The sequence below is a fragment of the Eschrichtius robustus genome, chromosome 4 (assembly GCF_028021215.1).
Source record: "Eschrichtius robustus isolate mEscRob2 chromosome 4, mEscRob2.pri, whole genome shotgun sequence".
NCBI classification, from domain to species: domain Eukaryota; kingdom Metazoa; phylum Chordata; class Mammalia; order Artiodactyla; family Eschrichtiidae; genus Eschrichtius; species Eschrichtius robustus.
In genome coordinates, this window is record NC_090827.1 from 75,742,696 (window position 1) to 75,767,674 (window position 24,979).

The 24,979-nt window shown below is 40.4% G+C and overlaps 1 protein-coding gene and 1 pseudogene across 5 annotated transcripts; one reads left to right on the plus strand and one right to left on the minus strand.

Moving 5' to 3' along the window:
* Positions 1 to 1,863: 1,863 nt before the first annotated feature.
* Positions 1,864 to 24,226, minus strand: LOC137764150 (RE1-silencing transcription factor-like). Of its 5 annotated transcripts, none has more exons than XM_068542891.1 (5): positions 24,103 to 24,226; positions 23,914 to 23,982; positions 15,489 to 16,392; positions 10,195 to 10,278; positions 1,864 to 4,543 (listed from the first exon to the last, which is right to left on the minus strand). In XM_068542891.1, exons 1-5 carry the CDS (start codon positions 24,184 to 24,186, stop codon positions 2,574 to 2,576), a joined length of 3,111 nt encoding a protein of 1,036 aa, XP_068398992.1. In that variant the 5' UTR covers positions 24,187 to 24,226; the 3' UTR covers positions 1,864 to 2,573. The 5 variants fall into 5 exon arrangements, with proteins under 5 accessions (XP_068398992.1, XP_068398988.1, XP_068398990.1 ...); XM_068542887.1 differs by lacking the exon at positions 24,103 to 24,226 and adding an exon at positions 18,759 to 19,616 and having other exon boundaries at positions 1,865 to 4,543; positions 23,914 to 24,031; XM_068542889.1 differs by lacking the exon at positions 24,103 to 24,226 and adding an exon at positions 18,759 to 18,828 and having other exon boundaries at positions 1,865 to 4,543; positions 23,914 to 23,989.
* Positions 17,514 to 18,031, plus strand: LOC137763738 (EKC/KEOPS complex subunit TPRKB pseudogene; annotated as a pseudogene).
* Positions 24,227 to 24,979: the final 753 nt, after the last annotated feature.

Here is a 24,979-nt window from a genome sequence, read left to right on the forward strand (position 1 = left end):
TTCTAGCTTCAATCCTATCCAGTGGAGGGTATACTGAGAAAACAAAAAGATTCAAACAGTTCCATGCAAATATCACATTTTTCAAATGGAAGAACTCCCAACTAGACCAGAAGTTCTTATTACTAATGCACTTTTCATTGAAACAATTTTTAATAAGAACAAATACATGGCATTAAGGTTCAGAACCTAATATAGGCCTGACAATCAAGTCCTTGTTTTCTGGAAGAAAGGCCTCAAGTCCACTCAATTTCCAGTAACAATGTTTTCACAGATCACTTTCATAATAAGGAGTTTTAATTTCCTTCATACTTTTGTTTTTGGCATTCTAGTCTTAAAATCTAGATTAGAAAATTAGTCCAATTCCCCAGAAGTCAGATTTTTTTCTTTTGAAGTATCAAAGAATGCACAAAACCTCTTCCCAAAACTGATTCCCAATCTGTAATTTGTACTTAACATGAATCTTTTCATGTATACTGTAAAAGGTAACTTATACAAAATGTACCCATGAATATTAAAAAATATTTGTTAGACAGATTTAACTAGCTTTATAATTTAAGTTTTAAAACATAAATATTTGCAGCTTGATCTTCCATTGACAATGATTGTCGGAGCTTAGAATTCAACATCATTTACAAATCCCCAACGTGCACACAAAACACACACCAGTAACACAACTTACTCCCCATGTCTTGAGAGAATCTTCTGCTTCTTTAAATCTTTGGCCTCCCAGTCAATTCCAAGTTCAAATGTCTTTTAACTTGGACTTCACTCTCAGAATTTTAACAAGTTTTCCACCCATACTTCAATACTTTTTCTAATCTTTCCTGTTGCATTGCCAAACTCTGAAACCTGCCTCAGAGATCATCAGACAAAAGAAAATCAATGAAATATAAAGTGGTTATTTCAGAATAGAACATGGGAGAACTGGAATTGTTCAAGGTTCCCTATGGGGATCATACTTTATTGGGACTACAATGAATAACTGCTGTCAACAAGAAAAATCCTTTACTGGATTCTTTCATATTCTTTGGTGACTGGCCAAAGAACCTACCAACAAAGTTTGGAAGTACATACTCTTCCATACAAAGTGCCCCACAGGAACACGAGAATAGCTGCAGCTCATCTGAGTCCTCGCCTGTAGAAAAAGGCAGTCACAGGAACAGCTAGGACACCCACTAGTTGGTGGAGATCCCTGAGAAAGTGTGATTTTTTAAATCTGGACTGAATTTAACTTTCACCAGCCTTTTTCACTGTATTCACAGGAAGTAGCAGCTGGTCTACCAGCACTCATACTACCTTTCTCATCATAGGTTTTCTGTATAATCGCTATGGCTTTGGAATCTCACAAACTGATATTCTGTATAACTTGAAGGAGTAATTATGCCTCCTAATTCCAGATTTGCAGTTTCCAAATAAAAATTACAGTTCTTTATGCAGCGGAGTAGACATAAAAACACCAACCATCTATGAAAGAGGTTTTCCTCTAAGATACGATTTAACACCGTACATTTAGGAAGTAGATGTACTAAGACAGGCCAAAAGTTTACTTATGGTTGGTATTTGAGATAAAAATCCATTCAGTATAGATCTAGTGGCTTATTTATTGTAAAGTTCAAACTGAGAGCTATGAATTCACTATACGCACTTAAAATAAATAACTTATATGAAATGCAGATTCTGGCATAGATATGAATATCAAAATCAATGAATTTAACCTGCATGTTTCATTTGCTCAGAAATTTGCACACACTAATATTCTGCAAAAAAGACAATTGCAGCAAAGGAAAAAAGAAAACTGCCCTTTTGCAAACAAGATTAAAAGCATCCCTCCAAAGAGGAAAAAATAAAATGCAAATATATGTATAAAGTGTTACTGTTCAACAAAAATGCTAGTTCTAGAAAAAAATGTAACTGCATAGATTAAAAGAAACAACAACAATGTGCAACATCTTAAGCTATTAAAGCACCAAAATAAAAAAACACACCAAAATCAATGTTTTTATGACGATTAACATATACACAAATAAGAAATATGTATTGATCAAAACTCAGGAAGTAAATACCTTGGCTGATACACTGTCCATTGTTGGCAGAACTTCTCTTCAATTTAAAATGTCTCTTTTCATCTCTAAAACAATTTTAAAGTGCTAACTTTATATAAAGCAGGCAAATTCTTCAAGTAATTTGCTATTTAAGTATGCCAATTTTTACAGAGCTAAACAAGGAACTAAGAATAAACTAAAGTGAAACAGGAATAGACATGGGGAAAAAACTTGCAAGTTATAGCTGAACAAATCAATAGAATGCTCTAATACCACCTTGGCCCTCTTGGCTCAATTAAAAGCAAAAGCTAACAGATTTAGCTGGTTTATTACACTAACTCCCTCGGATTTGCTAAAATCTGTACATCATTAGGTACATGGAGTCCTAAGGAAAAGAATGCCACTTAAAAATCAAGATTGGATACTAATTAAAGCAATTTTTTAAAAACAAAAGGTTGTCTACTACTACAAATGAATACAAAATGTCATAGACCTTACAAACTAAGAACTGAAGCCTTGCCCAAAGTTTAATTACTCCTGCCCTTGAGCTGCCTCTTCAAGGAAGTATACATTAACCAAATGGCGATTGAGGTGTTTGCTGTAATCTTTTTCCTTTCTAAAAGAACGATCACAGAAGATACAAACAAAATCTCCCTCGGCCACTTTGACTGCCAAGGCTTCCTTTCCATTTTTTCTACTAGTCTCTTGTGGAACTGGCCGAGCCCCATTCAATCCAGAATCATCACTATCCTCTGACATGTTGTCACTTAGGTCACTTCCATCATGACTGTGGATGCCTTCGTCTTCATCCATTTCCTGAGACTCATTTACTGCCACGGTGACGGGAGGTGATGCCACAGTAGCTGTGGACACTGCTTCACATTTTTCTAGCGGTAGAAGAAGAAGTGGTGGTGAAGTTGGTTCTTCAACTGCCGAGTCTCTGCCGGGGGGATTCTCTGTTTTCTTCTCATCAGTGTCCCTCTTCATTTCACAAAGCATAGTGTCAGCCTGATGTTTACCATCTAAAGTTTCACCCTCTGGCATATTCAAGTTTTGTTCAGAGGATGAAATATTGGCAGATGCCTTGGTAACAGCAGCAAGACCAGCTAGACTCTGATCTGCCTCTTCTGCTTCCACTTTTTGAAGAGGAGCTTCTTTATGTCCTTCGCCTGCAGGGACTAATTTTTGGTCTTCTGACTCTTCCTCTTTTAGGTTTTCCTTTGGCAGAGGTGGTGATGGTGGTAAGAGATCCTGTGCACCGGCACTTTCCTTTAGAAGCTGCCTATCTTTAACAGGCACTAAGCCAACTTCAATAAGGACTTGCTCCTTCTGCGCCATTTCACTCTGCATGTTGGGCTCTTCCTTCCCATTATCTTTCTGAGGAGACCTTTTGGGCATCGGCTCCATGGGGGGAGGAGGCTCCACATGAACAGGCCCCTTCTGAACAACCTCGACCTCAGCATGCCCCACGGCGGGGAGAGGAGGAGGAGGAGGAGGGGATGGGGGAGGAGGAGGAGGAGGAGGGGGCGGCAGCTCCGTCTGAGCAACCTCGACCTCAGCATGCCCCACGGGGGGGAGAGGAGGAGGAGGAGGAGGAGGAGATGGGGGGGCAGCGGGAGGCGGCTCCGCCTGAACAGGTCCCACCTCAGCGGACTCCACGGGAGGAGGAGGCGCTATCTGAGCGGGCCTCCTCTGAGCAGGCTTGCTGCTTTTTTTACATGGTTTACTTCTCAGAGTTTTCTTCTTTGCACTGTTTTTCATGCAAATACTTTGCTTTTTATTCTCCTCTACTTTGCTGTCACCCTTTGGCACTTCCTGACTATTTCTGGATTTGCTTTCTGCCTTCTTTTTCTTTTTTGTCACAGGTTCCTCATCATTAACAGGTTCTTGTAAGGAACGGGCTTCAGCTTCTGTCTTCCTTTTGCTTTTCTTGCTTTTACAGCTTTTTTCTGAATTATTTCCTGGGTGCACATCCATTTCTTTAGCTTCCATTGCCAATTTGCGAGTTCTGGTAGTCACTTGGCTTGAGGCATTACTACAAGGCTTTTTCTCTTTTGAAACATTATCTTTTTTCTCCACTTTGACAGACCTCTCGTTTTTCTTCCCAGTCACATCCCCCTTCATTTTTGTCTGCTCTGTTTCTGTTTTCTCATTGGTGCTTTTGTTATCAGGCAAGTCAGCCTCTCGCTTTTTGGTTTTCTTTAGTTTCACTTTTGAGACATCCATGGTCTTATTAGGACAAGTAGGATGCTTAGATTTGAAATGATACTGCAGATTACACTTCTTGGAAGCTGCGTAGTCGCATACAGGGCAGTTGAACTGCCGTGGATTAACATGTAGCTCCACGTGTTTTTTGAAGTTACTTCTATCTGCTGTTTTGTAGTCACAGTGTGGGCAGTTAAGAGGTTTAGGCCCATTGTGAACCTGTCTTGCGTGACGGGTTACTTCATGTTGATTAGAGGCCACATAACTGCACTGGTCACACTTAAATGGCTTCTCACCTGAAGGTAAACAAGAGATGTTGCAGAAGGCATACATTAAGAAATGAATTCAAGATTTACTCAAGCATACTTATAAGGAACTGGATATATGTAAAAAAACAAACAAACAAAAAACCACCAAAACTATTTCTTGAAGACTTTATCATGCAAATTACATTTACCATATTTATTTGTATATCCTTCCTCTATCCCTTGACATTGATTCTCATAACAAATGGGAGAATAATTATCTCAGTTAATCACCATCTTCTAAAAAGTTCATCAAGCTAGGGCTCTCAAGCACTAATAAAGGACACAGATTCATCAAGAAATACACAATTACTGGAAAAGTGACTTGGGCTCTTGATGTTAATTTTGGGGCAAGGGCACTCAAAGAGATAAGATAATTTTAAACTTTTTATGTTTAGTTAAAACAAATGTATAATGGAGTAGAACATAAAAATCCCATACATTTCAGATAAACCTTGAGGCTTCAAAAGAAATACTATACACTCTAGGCTACACTCCCAGACCTTCCGTGTGAAAGTTTTAAAAGAATGCTTTGGCTTCAGGGAGCAAAAGGATTTTTCTTTAAATTTAACCCTTTTGTGCATCGTGGCAACAGCTGAGTCAAGTTTCACTTAGCAAACTTTTACACTGCTGGAGTTTCTAGTCTACAGCAAAAATATAACAAGTCAGAAATCGTTTCTTGATTTTCTCCCACCTTCTTCTAAAGAATGGGCAAAGAAACTAGGTAAATGAAAAGGGGCATACAAATATATATGGTATATAAAATTAGCAAAGAAAGTAATAATCACAGGTACATACAAGACCAGAAGCCCACCCCCAACCCCCAAATTAAAGGCATTAAGATTAACTCATTCTTCCTGAATACATACCTATCTAGATCACACTCTAGCAAATATTACCAAATGGTATCCATACCCCACTGGTCCAATGGAATGCATAGCAGAAAAATGGAAATTGACATTTATGAAAATTCATCTCTCAAACATTCTCAAATTCACATCAAATCTTATTTAATTTTTTTCATAAAGCAAAACTACTCAGACATGAAGTAAAACCATATAGACGGTAAGCTTTACATGATTAAAAAATGTCTGATGACAGAATACTCGATCACAAAAACAAAAACTTATCCGCGTATGTCAGATTGTAAACGTAGCTAACTGGACAACTCTTCCCCACATTAGTCCACTAACAGATTCATAAATGGAGGTTTCTAACAACATGCTGCATTAGTCTATACCCGGCCCTATCCTGTCCTCTCCATCGAATGACTTCAAAGGAGACAAACATTTACTTAACATATATAGACACAGAATGGGGAAAAGATGCGTGACATAACAGTTAAGAATTTGTTCTACAGTAAGAATACCTGGGGGGATCAAATATGGGCTCTGCAAATTACTGTGAAGTCTTGAGCAAGGTACTGAAAACTCCCTAAGGCTCAATTTCCTCATCTGTAAAATACTCTTAAGTGTTGTGAACTATAAATAATCTAATCCACATAGACCTCTTAGCAAAGGACAGATAGCCAAGCAGTCAATACACATTACCTGTAATGCATCACTTTTGGAATGGCTGGTAAGTTTTAGAATGGGTAAACAAAAGGGAAGATTTCATGTGTTTATCCTGCCTTACCATATAAACCCTACCTCTCAGTAAACAAAGAGCTGATGAATGGAGCTGATCTCTTTAGGAAAATATTTGTGCTCATAAAATAATTAAAATGAAAATGGTCATTTTTAAGTCCTAATGAATGAGGGTATTTACACAGCCAGCATCAAGCAAGGTGCAAACCTCCATCTGTGAAATGGTCAGGGAATGGGAGTTCGTAGGACTCTGTTTAAACAGTGATGGCATCATTTAGTTGCTTCATTCACCCTACCCACATTTTTGCTTTGTTGCCGTTAACCTCTTTCTTGTATTGAAAGATCTATCCATCAAGTTTAGTTTATTAATACCTAGCTCAATGAAAATTATTTTGCCCTGTACCAACAGTAATATTTACCTGTTTTTGATCTTTATAAATATGTCAGATGTCTATTTTATTCTTCCTAAATTAATTTATAGAGATAAGGGAAATTCAAAAAGGGAGTTTTACAAGCTTTACACATTCTTATCAAGAAGAGCCCAGAAAGAGTAACAAGGGAACTTTTAATTAAAGAGTAATAGGGGGATATTACTCAGCAATAAACACAAAGTTCTGATAATGCAGCATGGAATGAATCTCAAAAATATTTTACAGAAGGATGTTACATTTAAGTCAGAGTATCAGTTGAGGGGAGACTATGGGAGTATTGACTAGAAAGGGTAAGGAGAGAACTTTTCTGAGGGCGGTAAAACATTTCATGTCTTCACCTAGATGGTAGTCAAACAAGAGAAAGCATACATAAGGTCATTGACCTGTATACCTAAGATGTGTGCACTTTCATGTGTATCAATTAAACCTTAATAAAATACTATTTTTAAAATTATTCTAAAATTCACAGAAAGACTCTCAAACCATAACATGTTTCAAATACTTGGTGAAAGGAAAATAATTTTTGCTGAAAAAAATATTTTTCCGTCTTAAAGAGTAGTTGATGGAGGTGGAACTTGCCAAGTTGTTAGTTTCCTTTAACAAACATCCATTATACTCATAATGGGAAAATATTCAAAATGAACTCCTATGCTGGCAGGACAGGAGAACTATCCAGTGTGATACCTACAAAAACATCATAAACTGGATGTATTTCCTCCAGGATGAAATGGTAGCATATCCACTCAGAATAGGAAATGGAGAGCTGTGGATTATGTCAGGATCTCTAGACTACCCAAGTGAGGATACTTCAAAACCATTAGTTACAAACACCAATAAAACACAGAATAACACCAGATTAGGTTAGTGTGTCTGTATATTTCACCAAACCAATACTCTGATCCCTTCTTACTTTGGCCTCAGAAGACCTACCCTAATGGAAGTGCTCCAAGGAAATAACCAATGTGGTTTTGCTTTATAAACCAATTTGTCATTTTAGCTAAAATGTACCAACTCAGCAGAGCCTAGTCTCTTCCAGAAATAAGAGACTGAGCATACACTTCTCTTCCCTAAAATACATTCACATGAACAAGGAAGTGAATGCCCAAGGTGACCTATAAAGATCAGACTCAAGACCACAGAGAAAGCATCCAAGATATTCACTCCATGCAACCCAGTCAGAAAGACTACCTACCCAATTTGACCACACTTAGCCTCACTTAATTTGCAAGTGTTATTATCAGCAACTTCTAAGAGAAGTACTAAACATAGGATCGGCTGGAAATAATTCAGCACACTCATACACAAAACAAACTAACCATGTTTGTTTCCGGTTTGTGACTCACAAATTGTTGGCATACAGAAAAAGACAATGGCTCTGCTCTCTCCATACTCTGTGCTATGCTGTAGCTTCTTGAGCCATTTCCTGAGCCATAATATTCTTTAAACACTGCTGATGACTGAAAATGAGGGTGGGGGAGTTGAGGCCAAATCTGAGCTCTTCTAAATTGCAAGAATGACAATTAACCTTAGGTAAAACACTTATCTTCTCTAAGCCAGTGTCCTCATCTATAAACTGGGATTTAAGTATTCTAGAGGTACTAAGATTATAGATAACAAATTCCAATTTTTCAGTACCCAGCATGCATACAATGAATAGTAACTGCTACTCATTATTATAACACTTTTTAAATACTTGCTGTACTATAACAGCAACTACTAAAAATCACCTTTAAAATATAGCAGACAAAAGATAACAGTAACCAATGCAAAATCATTCAGGCAATCATTATTGTCTGGTGTAAAACACCATAGATAAAAATTTATACAGTGACAAAAGTATTATCGATTCAATGAAAAAAATACAAGTGTGTTGTCATTCTGATCCAGTGACACTAGTATTAGGTCAACCAGATATGACTTCAAGTGAGGCACATTATTAACTACAATTCAAGCATTTAGATTTAATTTCCAGTGTACAAGTTATACAAGGCACAGGGACAGAGGAAAAACTAAGTGATACCATGAGAAAGCAAGTTTACACAAATCCAGAAGAGGGGACATTCCAGAGGAAAAAGGGCCATATTTCTCCAAGGCCTTAGTTTCCCCATTTGTAAAATGGTGACAATAATAGAACTTACTCATCATGAGACAGTTATGAAAACGGAAATGATCCAACTCATGAAAAGCTCTTAAATATTTTATTTAAGGGCTAGAGCACAAGTATCAGTAGGATATGATGGCCTACCCTCAATAAAGCAACCATATTACCCACAGAAAATGAAACCAGGAAGCACCCAAAAGTAATACTAAAAACAGGTTTCTGGTTAAGTGACTCAATAGTTTAGAAGATTGAGAAGGAACATTCAAAGTATAAAACTTGACAAGAGTGTAAGGTCAAGTTGAGCCAGTGAGCATGCTGTGAGCCCTCAGAGCTGCTCAAATTAGAATTCATACTATAATCAAGTCTTACTCAATCACTGACTTAAAACAGCAATATCCAATAGAAATAAAATGCAAGCAACATAGGTAACTTTAAATTGTCTAGCAGTCACATTACAAAAGTAAAAAAGAAAGAGGTAACATTAACTTTACTACTTACTTAACCCAATATATTCAGTATCATGCCAACGTGTAATATTAAAAAATAGATATTTTACATAATTTTCTTCATACTGTTTAAATTCAGGTGTGGCTAGTGGCTATCCAATTAGACAGCACAAACTGTTAACTTAAGGTAATTGCTAACTGTTAACTTAAGGGAGTTGGGTCTACATACACTTTGGTAAACAGCAAGATTTTAGCATACCTCCTCCATATGGGTATATATTCTAAATTTAGGAAGAGAGTACTCTGATCAGATGTGACTGCTCACCCAGGGTCAGTGTGGCCAAAATGAAATAATTATCCATTCAAAACCACTATGCTTTTTAACTTTGCCATCTACCTACGTATTTTGATAATGGGGACCAATTCTGGTGGTGATCATGATAATTTCAGTCACTAGAGGGGATATAAATCTCCCACTTGTTATAGCCCTGCATTTTATCTATTATAGGTTAATAAAATGGGATCCTGGACTACTTATCATTCTTTAAAGTGTGACTTTTATAAATCAGTCCTCAGATGCCCTACCAACTGTCAAGAGAATAAAGCCAAATTTCAGGACCTGAGCAGGTAGCTAAGACGGAACCCCTGGAACCTGGCAACCACACACTATGAAACTTGGTGTTATACTCTGTTGGGGATGCGGAGGGAGAGTCGGGAAGGAGTATAAGAAGGCAGAGGTTGTTCAAAAAGGATAAACCAGCCTTGGTCTATGATAGCAGTTCAACTTTTATTACATCATGGAACTTGATGAAGGTCTGATGAAAATTAAGGACACTCCTCCCAGAAAAAGTACACACATACATTTACATTTAGTTTTGGACATTCCACCTACAGACTCCCTGGTTAGGAATCTCCATTTAAATACAGCTCCACACTAGTAGACCACGAATTTTTAACTCTAATTTCAAAATTATATTATAAATGAACTATAAATAAGGACCCAGTTCCAAGTCTAGAAGAACTTTCTTATAATGGTAGTTTACCAAAGATGATAGAAACGTTCCCATTTCTTACCAACCTGAATGAGTACGCATATGTCTGGTTAAATGAGTCTTCTGAGAACTTGAGTAAGGACAAAGTTCACATTTATATGGACGTTCTCCTACAAAAATATAATGATTAGTGTTCAAATATGATAAAATAATGCAATTACAATTCTCACTAACAATATACACATCATTCAGTACTGAGCATTTTTTAACAAGGATTTCTTTTTTCCTGTCCCTGGCAAAATGATCAATTTTTATCATGTATTAGAAAGATTATTCAGAATACACCTAACTACATTATTTTAGCTTTGCTGACAAAAAATACCATTGGCTTTCTGAATTCTCACAGCTCTTTTAATTTTCACAGTAATGCTACATGTTATTACATTAAATATTAAGAAATGAAAAAGTATCTTAGATCAGGTATAAAATTAGAATTATCCTTTTAAAAAAAATCCACAACATTGTAAATCAACAATACTTCAGTAAAATTAAAAAAAAAAATCTACCCCAATTTTCTGATGCTATGACTTAGGTAACTTTTTTGATCCTTATAAATGATAAATCTACCATTTGAAATTGTTAGCTTAAAGCAATAACATTTTTGAGTGGGGAAGCTGTTGTTTTAAGCTAAAAATTTCAAGTGGTAGATAGAACTTTTATAAAATAGGTCAGTGTTAAAACAAATTATAATCATAAGGCCACAGGGACTGAGAGCAACTGAAGATGAGAGGCCAGTGATTTAATAAAGAATTTACGACTCAAAGGCAGGAAGTGTGTATTTTTTGGAAACACGTTGTCAACCACAAAACATATCAAAAAACCAGCTTGCTAATTTGTTTTCATATACTCTTTAGCCACAAGGTAATAATTATGACCTCAGGCAAGCTTCCTCATCTGTAAAAGTAATAGTACCTTCACTTCCTAGAATTGTGAGAATTTAAATCAAGATAATATATCCAGAGCATTTAATGCGGTGCCTGGCACATAAAGGCCTCAATAACCATCAGTTATTATTTTGTCTACACTATAAGTTACAGTAATAGATGTGTCTAAAAAAATGGGATAAGGAAAAGACAAGTACAAAAAAAAAAGAAAGAAAAAAGAGAATGTGTTGATGATGGGACTTCCCTGGTGGCGCAGTGGTTAAGAATCCGCCTGCCAACGCAGAGGACACGGGTTCAAGCCCTGGTCTGGGAAGACCCCACATGCTGCAGAGCAACAAAGCCCGTGCGCCACAACTACTGAGCCAGCGCTCTAGAGCCCGTGAGCCACAGCTACTGAAGCCCGTGTGCCTAGAGCCCCTGCTCCGCAACAAAAGAAGCCACTGCAATGAGAAGCCCGCATTCATTGCAACTAGAGAAAGATAGCGAGCAACAACAAAGAACCAACACAACCATAAATAAATAAATAAACAAACAGAATGCGCTGATGACTGAAATGTGCTCCTAGTAACTATTCAGCTGTTATTAGCCAGTAGCTATAAATTAGCTGTAAATACATTATAGCAACAAAATGCCTACTTCGACCTAGAAGAATTTTAAAACAGCTTAAAAAACGTTGAATGTATTTCTGTAAAGAAGATACATACAGACTTCCCTGGTGGCACAGTGGTTAAGAATCCGCCTGCCAATGCAGGGGACACGGGTTCAATCCCTGGTCCGGGAAGATCTCACGTGCCGCAGAGCAACTAAGCCCCTGTACCACAATTACTGAGCCCGTGCTCTACAGCCCGTGCGCCACAACTACTGAAGCCCGTGCACCCTAGAGCCTGCATGCCGCAACTACTGAGCCCACGTGCTGCAACTACTGAAGCCCAGGTGCCTAGAGACCGTGCTCCACAAGAGAAGCCACCGCAATGAGAAGCCTGCGCGCTGCAACAGAGTAGCCCCCGCTCACCGCAACTAGAGAAAGCCCATGTGCAGCAACAAAGACCCAATGCAACCAACAAATAAATAAATAAGTTAATGGAAGAAAAATTTAATACCCTTACAGATTAACATGAACAATCCACTAAGGATAATTTACTTTTAAATTCTTCATAACAAAATAGATTGCTTCTATCTGTGCAACTCACCAAAAAAGGCATAAGTACTCTAGAAACACTAGTAATTTTTCAGTCATACATATAGGCAAAAATGTCATTTTTTTTAAAATGTCATCTTTTAAAGTAGAATTTGTGTACTCCAATAAAAATTAATTTAAAAAAAAAGTAGAATTTGTGAACTGGTTAAATATCGAGACCACAAAATGAAAAATCTTTTGACTGAAGACTCAAATGAAAATTCTCAGCCCCCTAACATAACTACCTACAGAAATGAGATTCGGAACTTTGAATCTTAGTTGTATGTGACCCTGAGCACATCACTTTAGGCTTTCAGTAAACACTTACCCTGTTTTCCTCAGTAAATTGTTCTGAAGATTAGCAGAGAGTAGAAGAAAGCACCTAACACTGAGCCCTCAATACAGGAACATAAGAGACCCACTAAGTGAACTTGAAACGCAGGCTACCTAAGTGAGAAATAAGAAACAAGCGATTCCTGTTGATGATCATTTCTTATCTCTGCTCTTCAGCACTAGATGAATTTTTCCATAAATACAACTTCAGAACCATGCGTTTAATACCACTGATACTCTCAGAATTTACATAATCAAAATACTATCCTTCTGTTTATACACCAACCGTTTTGAAATTTTTTTCTTTTAAAAAACCACAAATTAGGTAATACCGGAGGGAAAAGCTTTTAAGAAGTATTAAGACAGGGACTTCCCTGGTGGTCCAGTGGTTAAGAATCCACCTCCCGGGCTTCCCTGGTGGCGCAGTGGTTGAGAATCTGCCTGCCAATGCAGGGGACACGGGTTTGAGCCCTAGTCTGGGAAGATCCCACATGCCGCGGAGCAACTGGGCCCGTGAGCCACAACTACTGAGCCTGCGTGTCTGGAGCCTGTGCTCCGCAACAAGAGAGGCCACGATAGTGAGAGGCCCGCGCACCGCAATGAAGAGTGGCCCCCGCTCACCGCAACTAGAGAAAGCCCTCGCACAGAAACAAAGACCCAACACAGCTAAAATTAAATAAATAAATTAAAAAAAAAAAAAAAAAAAGAATCCACCTTCCAATGCAGGGGACATGGGTTCGACCCCTGGTCCAGGAACTAAGATCCCACATACCACAGGGCAACTGAGCCTGAGCTCCACCAACTAATGAGCCCGTGTACCACAACTGCAGAGCCCACGTGCTCTGGAGCCCCTGCACCACAACTAGAGAGAAGCCCACGCACGGCAACGAAAGATCCCACATGCCGCAACTAAGACCTGACGCAGCCAAAAATAAGATAAATAAATAAATAAATAATTTTTTTAAAAAATGTATTAAGTCCAAATAAGTTTAACACTAAAATGTGAAATGAGATATGTACAACCAATGTTAGCTATGTAAGTCATAACCTTATTGTGGAAATATCAACTTTAATGTGGAGAAAAAGTTAAGTAATGAATGATGAAGTATATAAAATACAGCTATTAAAATTAGTCACCTGGACTGTAATTAAGTGAAAATAAACCACTATAAGAAAAAAAATTAAATGGCAAAAAGTAGAGATCCTACTTAAAAAAAAAAGTATACATAAAAAATTGGAAATATACAACAAAACTGAAATTTTTCCAGTTCTCTCCATTTTCCTTTTTTTTCTTAATTCTAAAAATGTCTTAAATCAACTAATTTAGACTTACTGTTGAAAACATTTTTAGATTTGGGGGATAATTTTTAAATTGTTCAGTGACTCAACAATTTTGAAAGTATCAATATATAACTGACACCAAAAAAATCAAAATTTAATAAGACAAAGACACTAGTCATATTCTTTTTTTTAATACTTTAAAAAAATATATTTATTTATTTATTCAGTTGGTTGTGCTGGGTCTTAGTTGCAGCATGCGGGAATCTTTTAGTTGCAGCGTGCGGGATCCAGTTCCCTGACAAGGGATCGAACCCAGGCCCCCTGCATTGGGAGCACAGAGGCTTAACCACTGGACCACCAGGGAAGTCCCAACAATGGTAATACTCTTTATGTTGACTTGCATGGTGGCTATGAGTATATATATTTGTAAAACTTCATCATTGTCAATAATACCTCAATTTAAAAAAGTTCATAAAGGTGTACACATAAAAGTCATGCACTTTTACCATATGTCACAGTTACTACCTGAAAGCTCTACAGATTATGGCCAATTCTAAATTAGGCCCCAAGGTTTTCAGAAAACTGTGAAAGGACATAAAGTACTTACGGCTAAAGAATATATGGTATCTGGGATTTGTTTTATGACATTGCAGGTGAGGTTAGTTTAGTCTAACAGTTTGTTTAATTAAAACTGTTAAGTGATTAATGGTGTAGGATTCCCAAGTAACTCTCATTTCCTATGCCATGTAATTGTGAAGTGTTTGTACTTTTTTACTTTTGAAATAAAATGGTTTCGAAGCCTGGAGACAATCAATCACAGGTTACAACAAATTCCAAAGAGACTGCAAATTCTTTTACATAACTAGATTTTACAGCTTTAAATTACACAGAAGCCATCAACTAGAGCTTAGGAAGCTTGCTACACATGGTCTTTCTTGTAATGGAATTTCATCTGCAAGTTTTCTTGTTTATGTCTACCACTTAAGCAAAGCAACATCAATTCCTCTCCTCAGTATGACTCACTTCAGCATGGGGTTCAGTCCTGCAGAGTGACAACTACTGAAAAAGGGATCTGATGCAAACAGCATTCCACAGCCCCTTTTCACTTCTGATGCAGAGTAGAGTACTAGGTTACCCTATCCATTTTGTTCAGTCCAGCAATCAGTCCTCAAAGGTACCAATTCGTATCAGGAAAATGTTCACATAACTATCAGTAGTTACACTGTTTTTAAAAAATGAGACCCCTTAATTACAAAGATTTGAAAGTCAATTTAAAAGTGAATAATTAAGGGGTGTTGGAGAGAAATGGGGAGCAACCACTGAGAGGGGTTTCCTTTTGGGGTGAAGATGTCCTAAAATTGACTGTGGTGTTGGCTGCACAAGTCTGTGAACACACTAAAACCAATGCATTCTAACTTTCAATGGATGAGTTGTGTGGGAGTGGAGTACATCTCAATAAAGCTTTTACTGAAAAAAATGAATTGCCAAATGTGACAAAATATTAATAACTGTTGAGTATAGGGGATGGGGACCCATGGGTGCAGCAGGGCATTCTCTTTACTTCTGAGATGTTTGAAATTTTTCATTTTTAAAGTGTTTCATTTGGAGGGTAGAGTACACTTATAAATGAGAAAGGTCCTCTTACCTGTATGAGTTCGAACATGCTGAACATAATTGTTTTTTCTGTCTGAAAAATAGTTGCATTTTCCACATGTGTATACTTTCCTTGGAAAATGGTTTCTCAAGTGTTTCCTCCAGTGATATTCGCTTACTGTGGTGTACGTGCAAATGATGCACTTGTAGACTCGCTCATTGTCCCCGGCTCGGGTGTGGTGTTTCAGGTGAGCAGTATAGTGATCATAGCGATTGGTATTGTAGCCACAGCGGTCACAGCGAATGGGGCCCTTGGAGAAATCTCCCTCTTCCCCCGTGGAAGAGCCGCATTCCCTGGCTTTGGCTTGCTTCTCTGCACTTTCTTCCACAAAAAATTTCTTGGCACTATGAACTCGGATGTGATGCACAAACTGTTCTTCAGATTCTGCTTCATACTGGCATGGTTTACAGCGAAAGGGCTTGGTCTTCAAGTTCTTGCATTTGTCCTCTGCTACAGGTGTTTCCCGAGGAAGATCTTTATTTGCGCTGTACGGTTCTGAGGCAGCTGACACCTCAAACACAGGCCGTGGCTGGACAACACTGAGTTCCAAACTCTCCAGTTCCATGTTTTCCAGCCCACTGGGCTCGCCTTTTACCTCAGGAGACTCCTCGAGTCCTTCTCCATCACTATCTGAAAAGTTGTTATCCCCAACAGGCATCAATTCTGCCATCTGTCTTTCTTCGCCAACCAGGTAATCACAGCAGCCGCCGTTTACTTCCCCAGTTAAGGCCACATTTGCCAACATGATGAGCTGAGGCGCAGCCAGTTCAGCTCTGGACAGATCAGGCAAGTCATACATGTCGTTAGGCAAGGCCATGCCCATGGTGCCACTGCCGGTGAACAGACCTCCTCCTCCGGAAGACTGCCCCATTACCTGGGTGGCCATAACGGTGTTCTGCATTCAAAACAAAACAAATAACACGAAAGCACCAGTTTAAACACAACTTTTACTGGTCTAAAACCATAACATCACTGTAATTCTTCGTAACTTAAAAAAATACATTTTCCCATATATCTTTAAACTCAATCAGCCACATTAACTACTGAAAATAAGCCTTTACAATATTTTGTAATTCCAAATTCTCTTTACTGCAGTCATCAAAAAAATTTCTATGACCCCCTACAAAAAATTCTATCAAGCGTTTGACACAACTCATCCATCAACTAGGTCTACCACTAGTGTGCCTTCCCTCAAGCACTTTTAATTTCTCTGGTAGAAAAATATAAGTAACTTTCATTTTTAGTGTTAATTAAAATTATATTTTATATTCCATACATGAATTCCATACATAAATTCCAAACATGCTGTCCTCCCATCTCCTGCTTCAACAGCTTACTGGTCTGAATCAGAAAGGGGAAAAATTCAAAAGCCAACTGTGCACTTATTTAGTACAGTCTGGAAAGTAGAAGCCTGTAATTATTGGCCAATGGATTAAATCTCATATGAACTCAACTACCTCCAAAAGAATAAACTACAGTTGACCGTTGAACAAGGGGCTAGGGGCACTAACTCCCTGGTGTAGTTTATCTTAAAATCTGAGTATAACTTTTGACTCCACAAAAACTTAACTACCAACAGCCTACTGTTGACCAGAAGTTTACCGATAACACAAAGAGTAGATTAACACATACTTTGCATGTTACACGTATTATATACTGTATTCTTACAATTAAGTGAGCTGAGAAATGAAAATGTTATTAAGAAAATCATAAGAGGGGCCAGGCTGGGCTGGGCTGAGCGGGATCGGGAGACTCAACCCCAGCACCCATGACTGTGATTTTCCAGGTGATGCCCGTGATTCTTGATGCCTTCATTTATCCAACACCTTCCGAGGCCTGGTCCTGGGATGCAGCCTGGCAATAATCAGCTCAGTCTCTCCCTTTGAGGGCTGACAGCCTAGCAGCGATACATCATCCTGATAAGCCTGCGACTCACCAAAGTTGTGACAAAGTAGCTTGCAGAATAGGGAGCTAGTCCTGGGGTTCTGGGCCCGCTGAATCCTGCTTATCTATGAAATGCAGTTAACACATCAGCTGGACCTACTTCCCAAACACAGGGTGACCCTTCTGTTATTTAATGATGTAAAAAATGCTTGAGAATAAAGGCCATGGAAGGTGACACTGATGGCTCGTTAATAAACCCTACAGTGACTGTCGATCCATTTCAGATACTTGTGGCAGCAAACAAAGCAGTTCACCTCTACAAACTGGGAAAAATGAAGACAAGAACTCTATCTACTGAAATTATTTTCAATCCTTCCCCAAATAACAATACTTCAGAGGCCTTGAAAAAATTTTGTACCTTGGCAAATGACACATCAATTCTAACTGCTTATATTGAAGAGGGAGAAAAACAAATAAATCAAGGAGACCTAATATCTCCGATAGAAGGTCAAGTTTCTCTGAAAAATCTCCCAGAAATAACACATATTACAGAAATCAAAAAGATATATAAACTATCTTCACAAGAAGAAAGTATTGGGACATTATTGGATGGTATCATTTGTAGAATGTCAACAAAAGATGTTTTGTGAAATGGGGACTTCCCTAGCGGTCCAGTGGTTAGGACTCCGCGCTTCCAATGGCGGGGTGCGGAGGCACGTGGGTTCAATCCCTGCTCGAGGAACTGAGATCCCACATGCTGTGCAGTGTGGCCAAAATATAAATCGGAAAAAAAAAAAAAAAAAAGATGTTTTGTAAAATGACAGAAATATTAAAAATTTTCAGCACTTAAAGAAAGAAAATCATAAGTGAAAATATATTTAAAGTACTGTATTTATTGATACCATAAGTTTGTGTACAACATGTGTATAAGACATCCATCTTGTCTTATACGATACAAAATACTGTTGATGTTAAACATATTACTAACACTAGACATCAAAAATGAAAATATGAAAAAGAAATTCATACTTATTTACAGGTATAACATTTATGCATTGACAACAAAGAAGCAGCAATATGATTGCTTTATGGTAACCTAATATAATCAACACGATTGCATCCCGGTAGTCTAGTGTACATGCAAATGAATCTTTATAGAAATTTTATGGCATATAGTATTACAGTTATATTCATCATACAGCATTGGAAATGTCACATTTTTTTTAAAAAGCCACTTACCTGAGATGACAGGCTGATACAGTTTGACCAAGTAGGAGAGAGAAAGGCATATTGTATGGTACTATAATTTTTGAAAGCAAAGTTATAAAACAGTAGGAAAACTAACACATAATTAATTTTATATTAAATATCAGTCACCTTATACCAATGTAAGGATAGGCTATCCACTTCAATACAGGTTTTGCACACCATGTTCTACACAATGAACCTGTAGGCGATAAAGATGATGACACAATAACGTCTCAGGGTTCTTGCCATAAAGTTACTAGATTTTCACAAGACACTCACACACAATAGATAAGTTCATTAACTGTACAGTATGATGATTATTTACTATTCATTAACTGGAAGTGGATCATCACAAAGGTCTTCATCCTACTAGTCTTCATTCACACTGACGAGGCTGAGAGGAGGAAGAGGAGGGGGTTGGCCTTGCTGTCAAAGGGGTGGAAGAAGTGAAGGAGATGAAGAGTAAGGCAGGAGAGCCAGGCACACTCATGTAACTTGATGGAAATACATCCTAATTTTTGTCTGACTTTTTTGCTTTTTTTATTTCTCCCAAAATGTTTCTATGTGGTACCAATCCTTCCACGCTTTGCTTTAGTTTTAGTGCCTGTATCACAGAAGGTCCATGCTGTGAAAGGAGTCAAAAACAGTCTTGAATAATCAGAACCCTTCTGCCAGATTGTCAATTTGTTTCTGATACTGCTTCTTCTGCATCTTATTCCTCATCATCTGGCGCTGGTTCGAAAGCACTCATCTCCATCAAGTCATCTTAATTCCTCTGATGTGTTTATTAGCTCTTGAATTTCTCCAAGATCCCTATCTTGAAACCCTTCACCCTCCACCTTTTTTTTTTCTTTTTGCCATATCCAGAATCTCATGATTTCCTTGATTGGCTCTGTTGTAAATCCTGTAAGTCATGCACAACATCTGGACACAGTTTTCTCCAGCAGGAATTTACTGTTTGTGGCTTGACGGTCTTCACAGCTTTTCCTATAACAACAGCCAACTTCAATCATGTAATCCTTCCAGACTTTCATGATGTTCTATCAGGGTTCCCCTTCCACAGCACTGACAATCTTTCCAATCTTTCCATAGACTACCACGTGTAATGAGCTTTAAAGACTCCCTAATCTAGAGGCTGAATTAGAGACAGTTCTGTCTGGGGGAAAGTAGACCACTTCAACACCATTAATGTTGAACTCATGGGGTTCTGGGTGGCCAGGGGTATTGTCCAAATCAAAACTACTTTAAAAGGCAGTCCCTTACTGGCAATGTATTTCCTGACTTTAGAGACAAACTATCAATGGAATCAATGCAGAAAAAGGGTTCTCATTGTCCAGGCCTTCTTGTTGTACAACCAAAAGACTGGCAGCTGGGGACTTCCCTCGTGGCACAGTGGTTAAGAATCCACCTGCCAATACAGGGGACATGGGTTCGATCCCTGGTCCGGGAAGATCCCACATGCCGCAGAGCAACTAAGCCCGTGCGCCACAACTACTGAGCCTGCAATCTAGAGCCCGCGCACCGCAACGAAGAGTAGCCCCCACTCACTGTAACTAGAGAAAGCCCACACGCAGCAACGAAGACCCAACGCAGTCAAAATATATATAAAATAAATAAATTTAAAAAAAAAAAAGACTGGTGGCTGGTGTTTATCCTTTCCCTTCAAGGCTTGGGGGGGTTAGCAGCTTTATTTAAGGGCGGTCCTAATCCTAAACCCCACTGCATTTGCACAAAACAGAAGAGTTAGCCTATCCCTTCCTGCCTTAAATCCTGGTGCTCATTTCTCTTCCTAATAAATGTCCTCTGTCTCATTTTTTTCCATAATAGGGCACTTTTGTCTGCATTAAAAACCTTGAGAGACTTGTGGTTGCCAAGGGGGAGGGGGCATCGGGAGAGGGATAGAGTGGGAAGTTGGGGTTAGCAGATGTAAGCTATTATATATAGAATGGATAAACAAAGTACTACTGTATAGCACAAAGAACTACATTCAATATCCTATAATAAACCATAAAAAAGAATATTAAAAAAAGAATTTATATATATGTATAACTGAATCACTTTGCTGTACAGCAGAAATTAATACAACGTTGTAAATCAACTATACTTCAATTAAAAAGTCATTGAGAAAAAGAATAGCAATCTGAACAGGTTTTTTTTTTTAACTGAAGTATAGTTGATTTACAATGTTGTGATCAACGACTTTCTTTTAATATTTATTTATTTATTTATTTGGTTGCGCCAGGTCTTAGTTTCAGCTCTCCAGCTCCCTAGTTGTGGCATACAAACTCTTAGTTGCGGCATTCATGTGGGATCTAGTTCCCTGACCAGGGATCGAACCTGGGCCCCCTGTACTGATCTTATTCACTGTGCCACCAGTGGATTGGGAAGTCTGGATCAATGATTTTCTTAACGGTGCCTGGGAACTTGTCTGCTGCGTCTTGATTGGCAGACACTACTTCTGTTATCTTGACATGTTTTAAGCTAAATCTCTTCCTAAAATTATCAAACCAACCTTTGCTGGCATAAAATTCTCCAGCTTTAGATCTTTTACCTTCCTTTTGCTTTAAGTCATCATATAATGACTTTGCTTTTTCTCAAATCATATTTAGAGTCCATAGGTATGCCTTACTTATAGCAATCCTGTACCAACGTAAAAACTGAATTTTTAATTCGAGATAAAAAGGTATTTCCCAAAACATGCAAGGTTTTCAGGCCTGCTGGCATAGCTGCAGTGATGACCTCACAAATTTCCTTTTTTTTTTAACCATTGGTCCTTAGGGTCAATTCATTTATCTTGAAATGGTGGGCAACCTCAAGTGCAGATATCAGTCTACCCCAGGACACATCAAACAATTCAACTTTTTCTTGTACTCTGCTTCTGGGGAGCACTTCCAGCATCACAAGTGGCACTATGGGGTCCATGATGTTATTCAAGGTTTCTGGTATTGCACTAAACAGGATGAAAAATATGCGAGAACCGTGAGTGGTGACTTTTTATTGCCACACAATTTACTGGAGAGACTGCTCACATGGAGATGATTACCTCACCTGGCATTTTAAGCAGATACTTGCAACACTTGAGCTCACCAAAATTAACAAGAGGTGGCCACAAAAAAATTATTACACTAGTACAGTATGTACTACAGTTAATTTTAAGCAATTATGATTTAATAATGAATCTTCATGTTTGCATTTCTGTGAATGGCACTCATGTGTGGTTGGTTATGAGTTTGTGTGCGTAAGTCTTGATAAATTTTAACCTTTTATTAGATTTTTGTTATTTTATGGCAGTAAATGATATGAGACTACTATCTACATATATTTTACATATTAATAACATGCGTTTCCTAATTTTTTTTATATTAATAGGCTACATGGTTCATCTGTTAATTTTTTAAAAATACTGCAAATCTTCAAAAAATTCACAATGTTTCTCGAAAAGAATCCACGTATAAGTGGACCCGCAGAGTTCAATCATGTATTGTTCAAGGATCAACTATATTATTAAAAAGTACCACTTAGTTTCCTTCCCTTTCTCTTTTTTTTTTTTGCGATGACCTGTTAAAAAGTAAAAAAAAAAAAAAAAAATTACGGACATTTTCTCCTGTGAAAAGAAAAGTTTGGTGTATTTAAGAGATCACAAATGAAAGTAAAGAAACTTTCAAATCCCCATATAAAATAGCCGATCAGGTCATCTCCGCAATCAGCAACTTTCTTGCATTGCGCTTGACTTGGCTCACTTGCCTAGAGGAGCCATGACAAGATCACCTTGAAAACTTGTTGGTCTTTTTATAAACCGTCTTCACACTTTACTTTCCAATCTAAAAGGTGTAATTCTCAAATTAGGTGTTCTCCTGCAAATTAGAAAAAGCAAAATAGGTAGCAAAGGCTAAAAAAGAAATGTTAAACCCAAAATGCAAAAAGTAATCCGTCTCACCCAAGTGCATAAACACAAACCGGTTGAGTCATAGGTACCAACAAAAGTTGGAATCAAATGCCATCACACAAAGCAAACGCTGTCCAAGGGTTTAACATAACAGCCCAGACTACTCGGTAATTTCTAATTCTTCCCAAACCCTCACTACCATCCCCAAAGGGATTTTAACGTTGGTCGGGAAGACTGTCCAAGCATAGTCCGAAAGCCCAACGTGCTGCGCGAATTCCTACGTGCTGCTGCCACCAGCGCCTGCCTCGGCGGCGGCATTCCTAACTGAAATAGGCATTCGGCCATTTTCTCAAAATACGTACCAAACACAAAGCAGCTCTTTGCAAACTCGGGAGCTCTCGCTTCCTCTCGGCTCGGCCCGCTCACTGCACCACTGACACACCAGTTGCCGCCACACTCGTCCTGAACCTTTCCCTGGGCTCCCCAACACTAAAGACTGCAAGACGGGCAAACTCGGGGTGCCGCTGGGCCAGGCCAAGTCTTCCCCAGTCCAGGCTGCCCCCTCCTGCCCCGCGCGCCCGAGTCCGGGAAGAGGGAGGAAAGTTACCGCGTCGCCGCCGTCCCGGCTGCTCGCCGGCCCCAGGCTCGCCCTCCGCAGGGGGCCGAGGAGCCGCCGCGAGCGCCCTCCCGAGGCGCCGGGCCCCGAGCGCCGGAGGGGGCCCCCCGCGCCCCGGAAGTTTGCGGGTTCACTCCCCCACGGCGCCCCGCGGGACGCGCGCCCCGGCCCCGCCGACGGCGGCGGCTAGGTGGCCCCGCGCAGGGGGCCCCGGCGGCGGGGCGGCCCCAGCGCAGAAATCGCTGTCCAGCCCCATTGGCAGAACCGCCCGAGCCCCAGGCTGACTCAACCCTCCCGGCCGCACTCAGCGGCGCCTTCCGGCGAAAGGGAGAGGCCGCAGAGGGAGGGGGCGGGAGGACCGCCGGCAGGCCAGGAGCTGCGGCGAGACCTGGAGCAGGAGGAGCACGAGAGGAAGTTTCAGAACTAGGGCCCCAAGCAGCTCCGCTCCCGGCCTCCCGACAAGACTCCCAGGGACGCCCGGGCCCGCGCGGAGGCGGCGGCCCGGCCTCAACTGGGGAGGGGGTCCCGGCGCCGCGCCGCTCCCCACCAATGCCCCCGGCCCAGCCCCCGGACCGCGACGGTGTAACCCGATCCCGCTCAGCCGCCAGTCCCCGCCCGACGCGGCCGCCACCGCCGGAGCCACAGTATCTGCAAATCAGCCCTGGACAGCGCCTCGCTCCGCGTCCTTCCGCGCCCTCCCCCTCCCGCGGCCACCGCCGCCACGACCGCCCGGCCGGCCCGCCGCCCCCACCCGACCGTCTCCCAGACCGCGCCACGCTTACCGGCCTTCCTGGGCGAGGAGGGGCGACGACCCGCGTCGCCGCTCCTTCTCGGACTACTTTTCTTTGTTGCTGGAGTTTCGGGGGAGGGGAGAGAGAGGGCGGAAAAGTTGGACGCTGGGGCAGTAGAGGCCCACGAAGACCCAGGAGAGGGGCTGCAGAGAGTGTTCAGGCCTCCGGCTCTCGCCCTGCCGTCCCGGCCGCCGCCGCCTGGGGCCCCGGGCCTCGGCGGCGCTTGCTCTGCTCCTGCGCCGTGAGCTCTCGGGAGCCGCACATTCCAACACAGGAGGCTGCGCCGCACACCCGGCCCGCGCCGCCGCCGCCGCCGCCGCCACTCCCGGGACACGCCCCCTCCGCCGCCCGCGCGCGCCCGCGGGACACGCCCCCTCCACCGCCCCCGCGCGCGGCCGCCTGGCGCGCCCCGCCCCTGGATGAAGGAGGTTGCTCTGGGCCCCGGCGGTGCTGGGGGCGCGCCAAGAGGTGGCGGTCCCCAATCTCCCCAGACCCCCAACTCTGACCCTTAGGTCTAAAGAGAAGAGCGCTCTGCTCCCATTCTTGACTTCCTTCATAAACTAACAACAGAAAAGTTATCCCTCAGCCCTGGAGTGCATGCACGAGAAAGGCGCTGTTAAAAGAAAAATCTACAGACTTTGACCATTCTCTTTAGAAGGATTGTCACCCGCCCTTTCAAGTCTAAAGCGCTCAAAAATACCTTTCAGAATCTCTTCAAGTCTCCACCCATAGCCACCCTTAACCAATTAAGCTTCGTTTTAAGCTTCTTTAGAAAAAAACAAAAAAACTATATATATATATGAACTGATTGAGGTTTTTTTCTTACTGTTTAAAATTTGGAAGGCATACATATGTATATATGTAAGAAAAAAACCTCAGTGAGTTGTAAGAAGAAAATGTTTCGGGAAGATCGTGGACCCAAAATTCATGAATGAGGACAGAGGGGACAAGACACAGAAAGTAGCAGGTCATTGCTGAACCTTCGAAGCACTATTTCAGTGTAGCAATTACCCTCAGATTACAGAGGGTAAAAAGGGTGTTAAACACATGGCGGCTG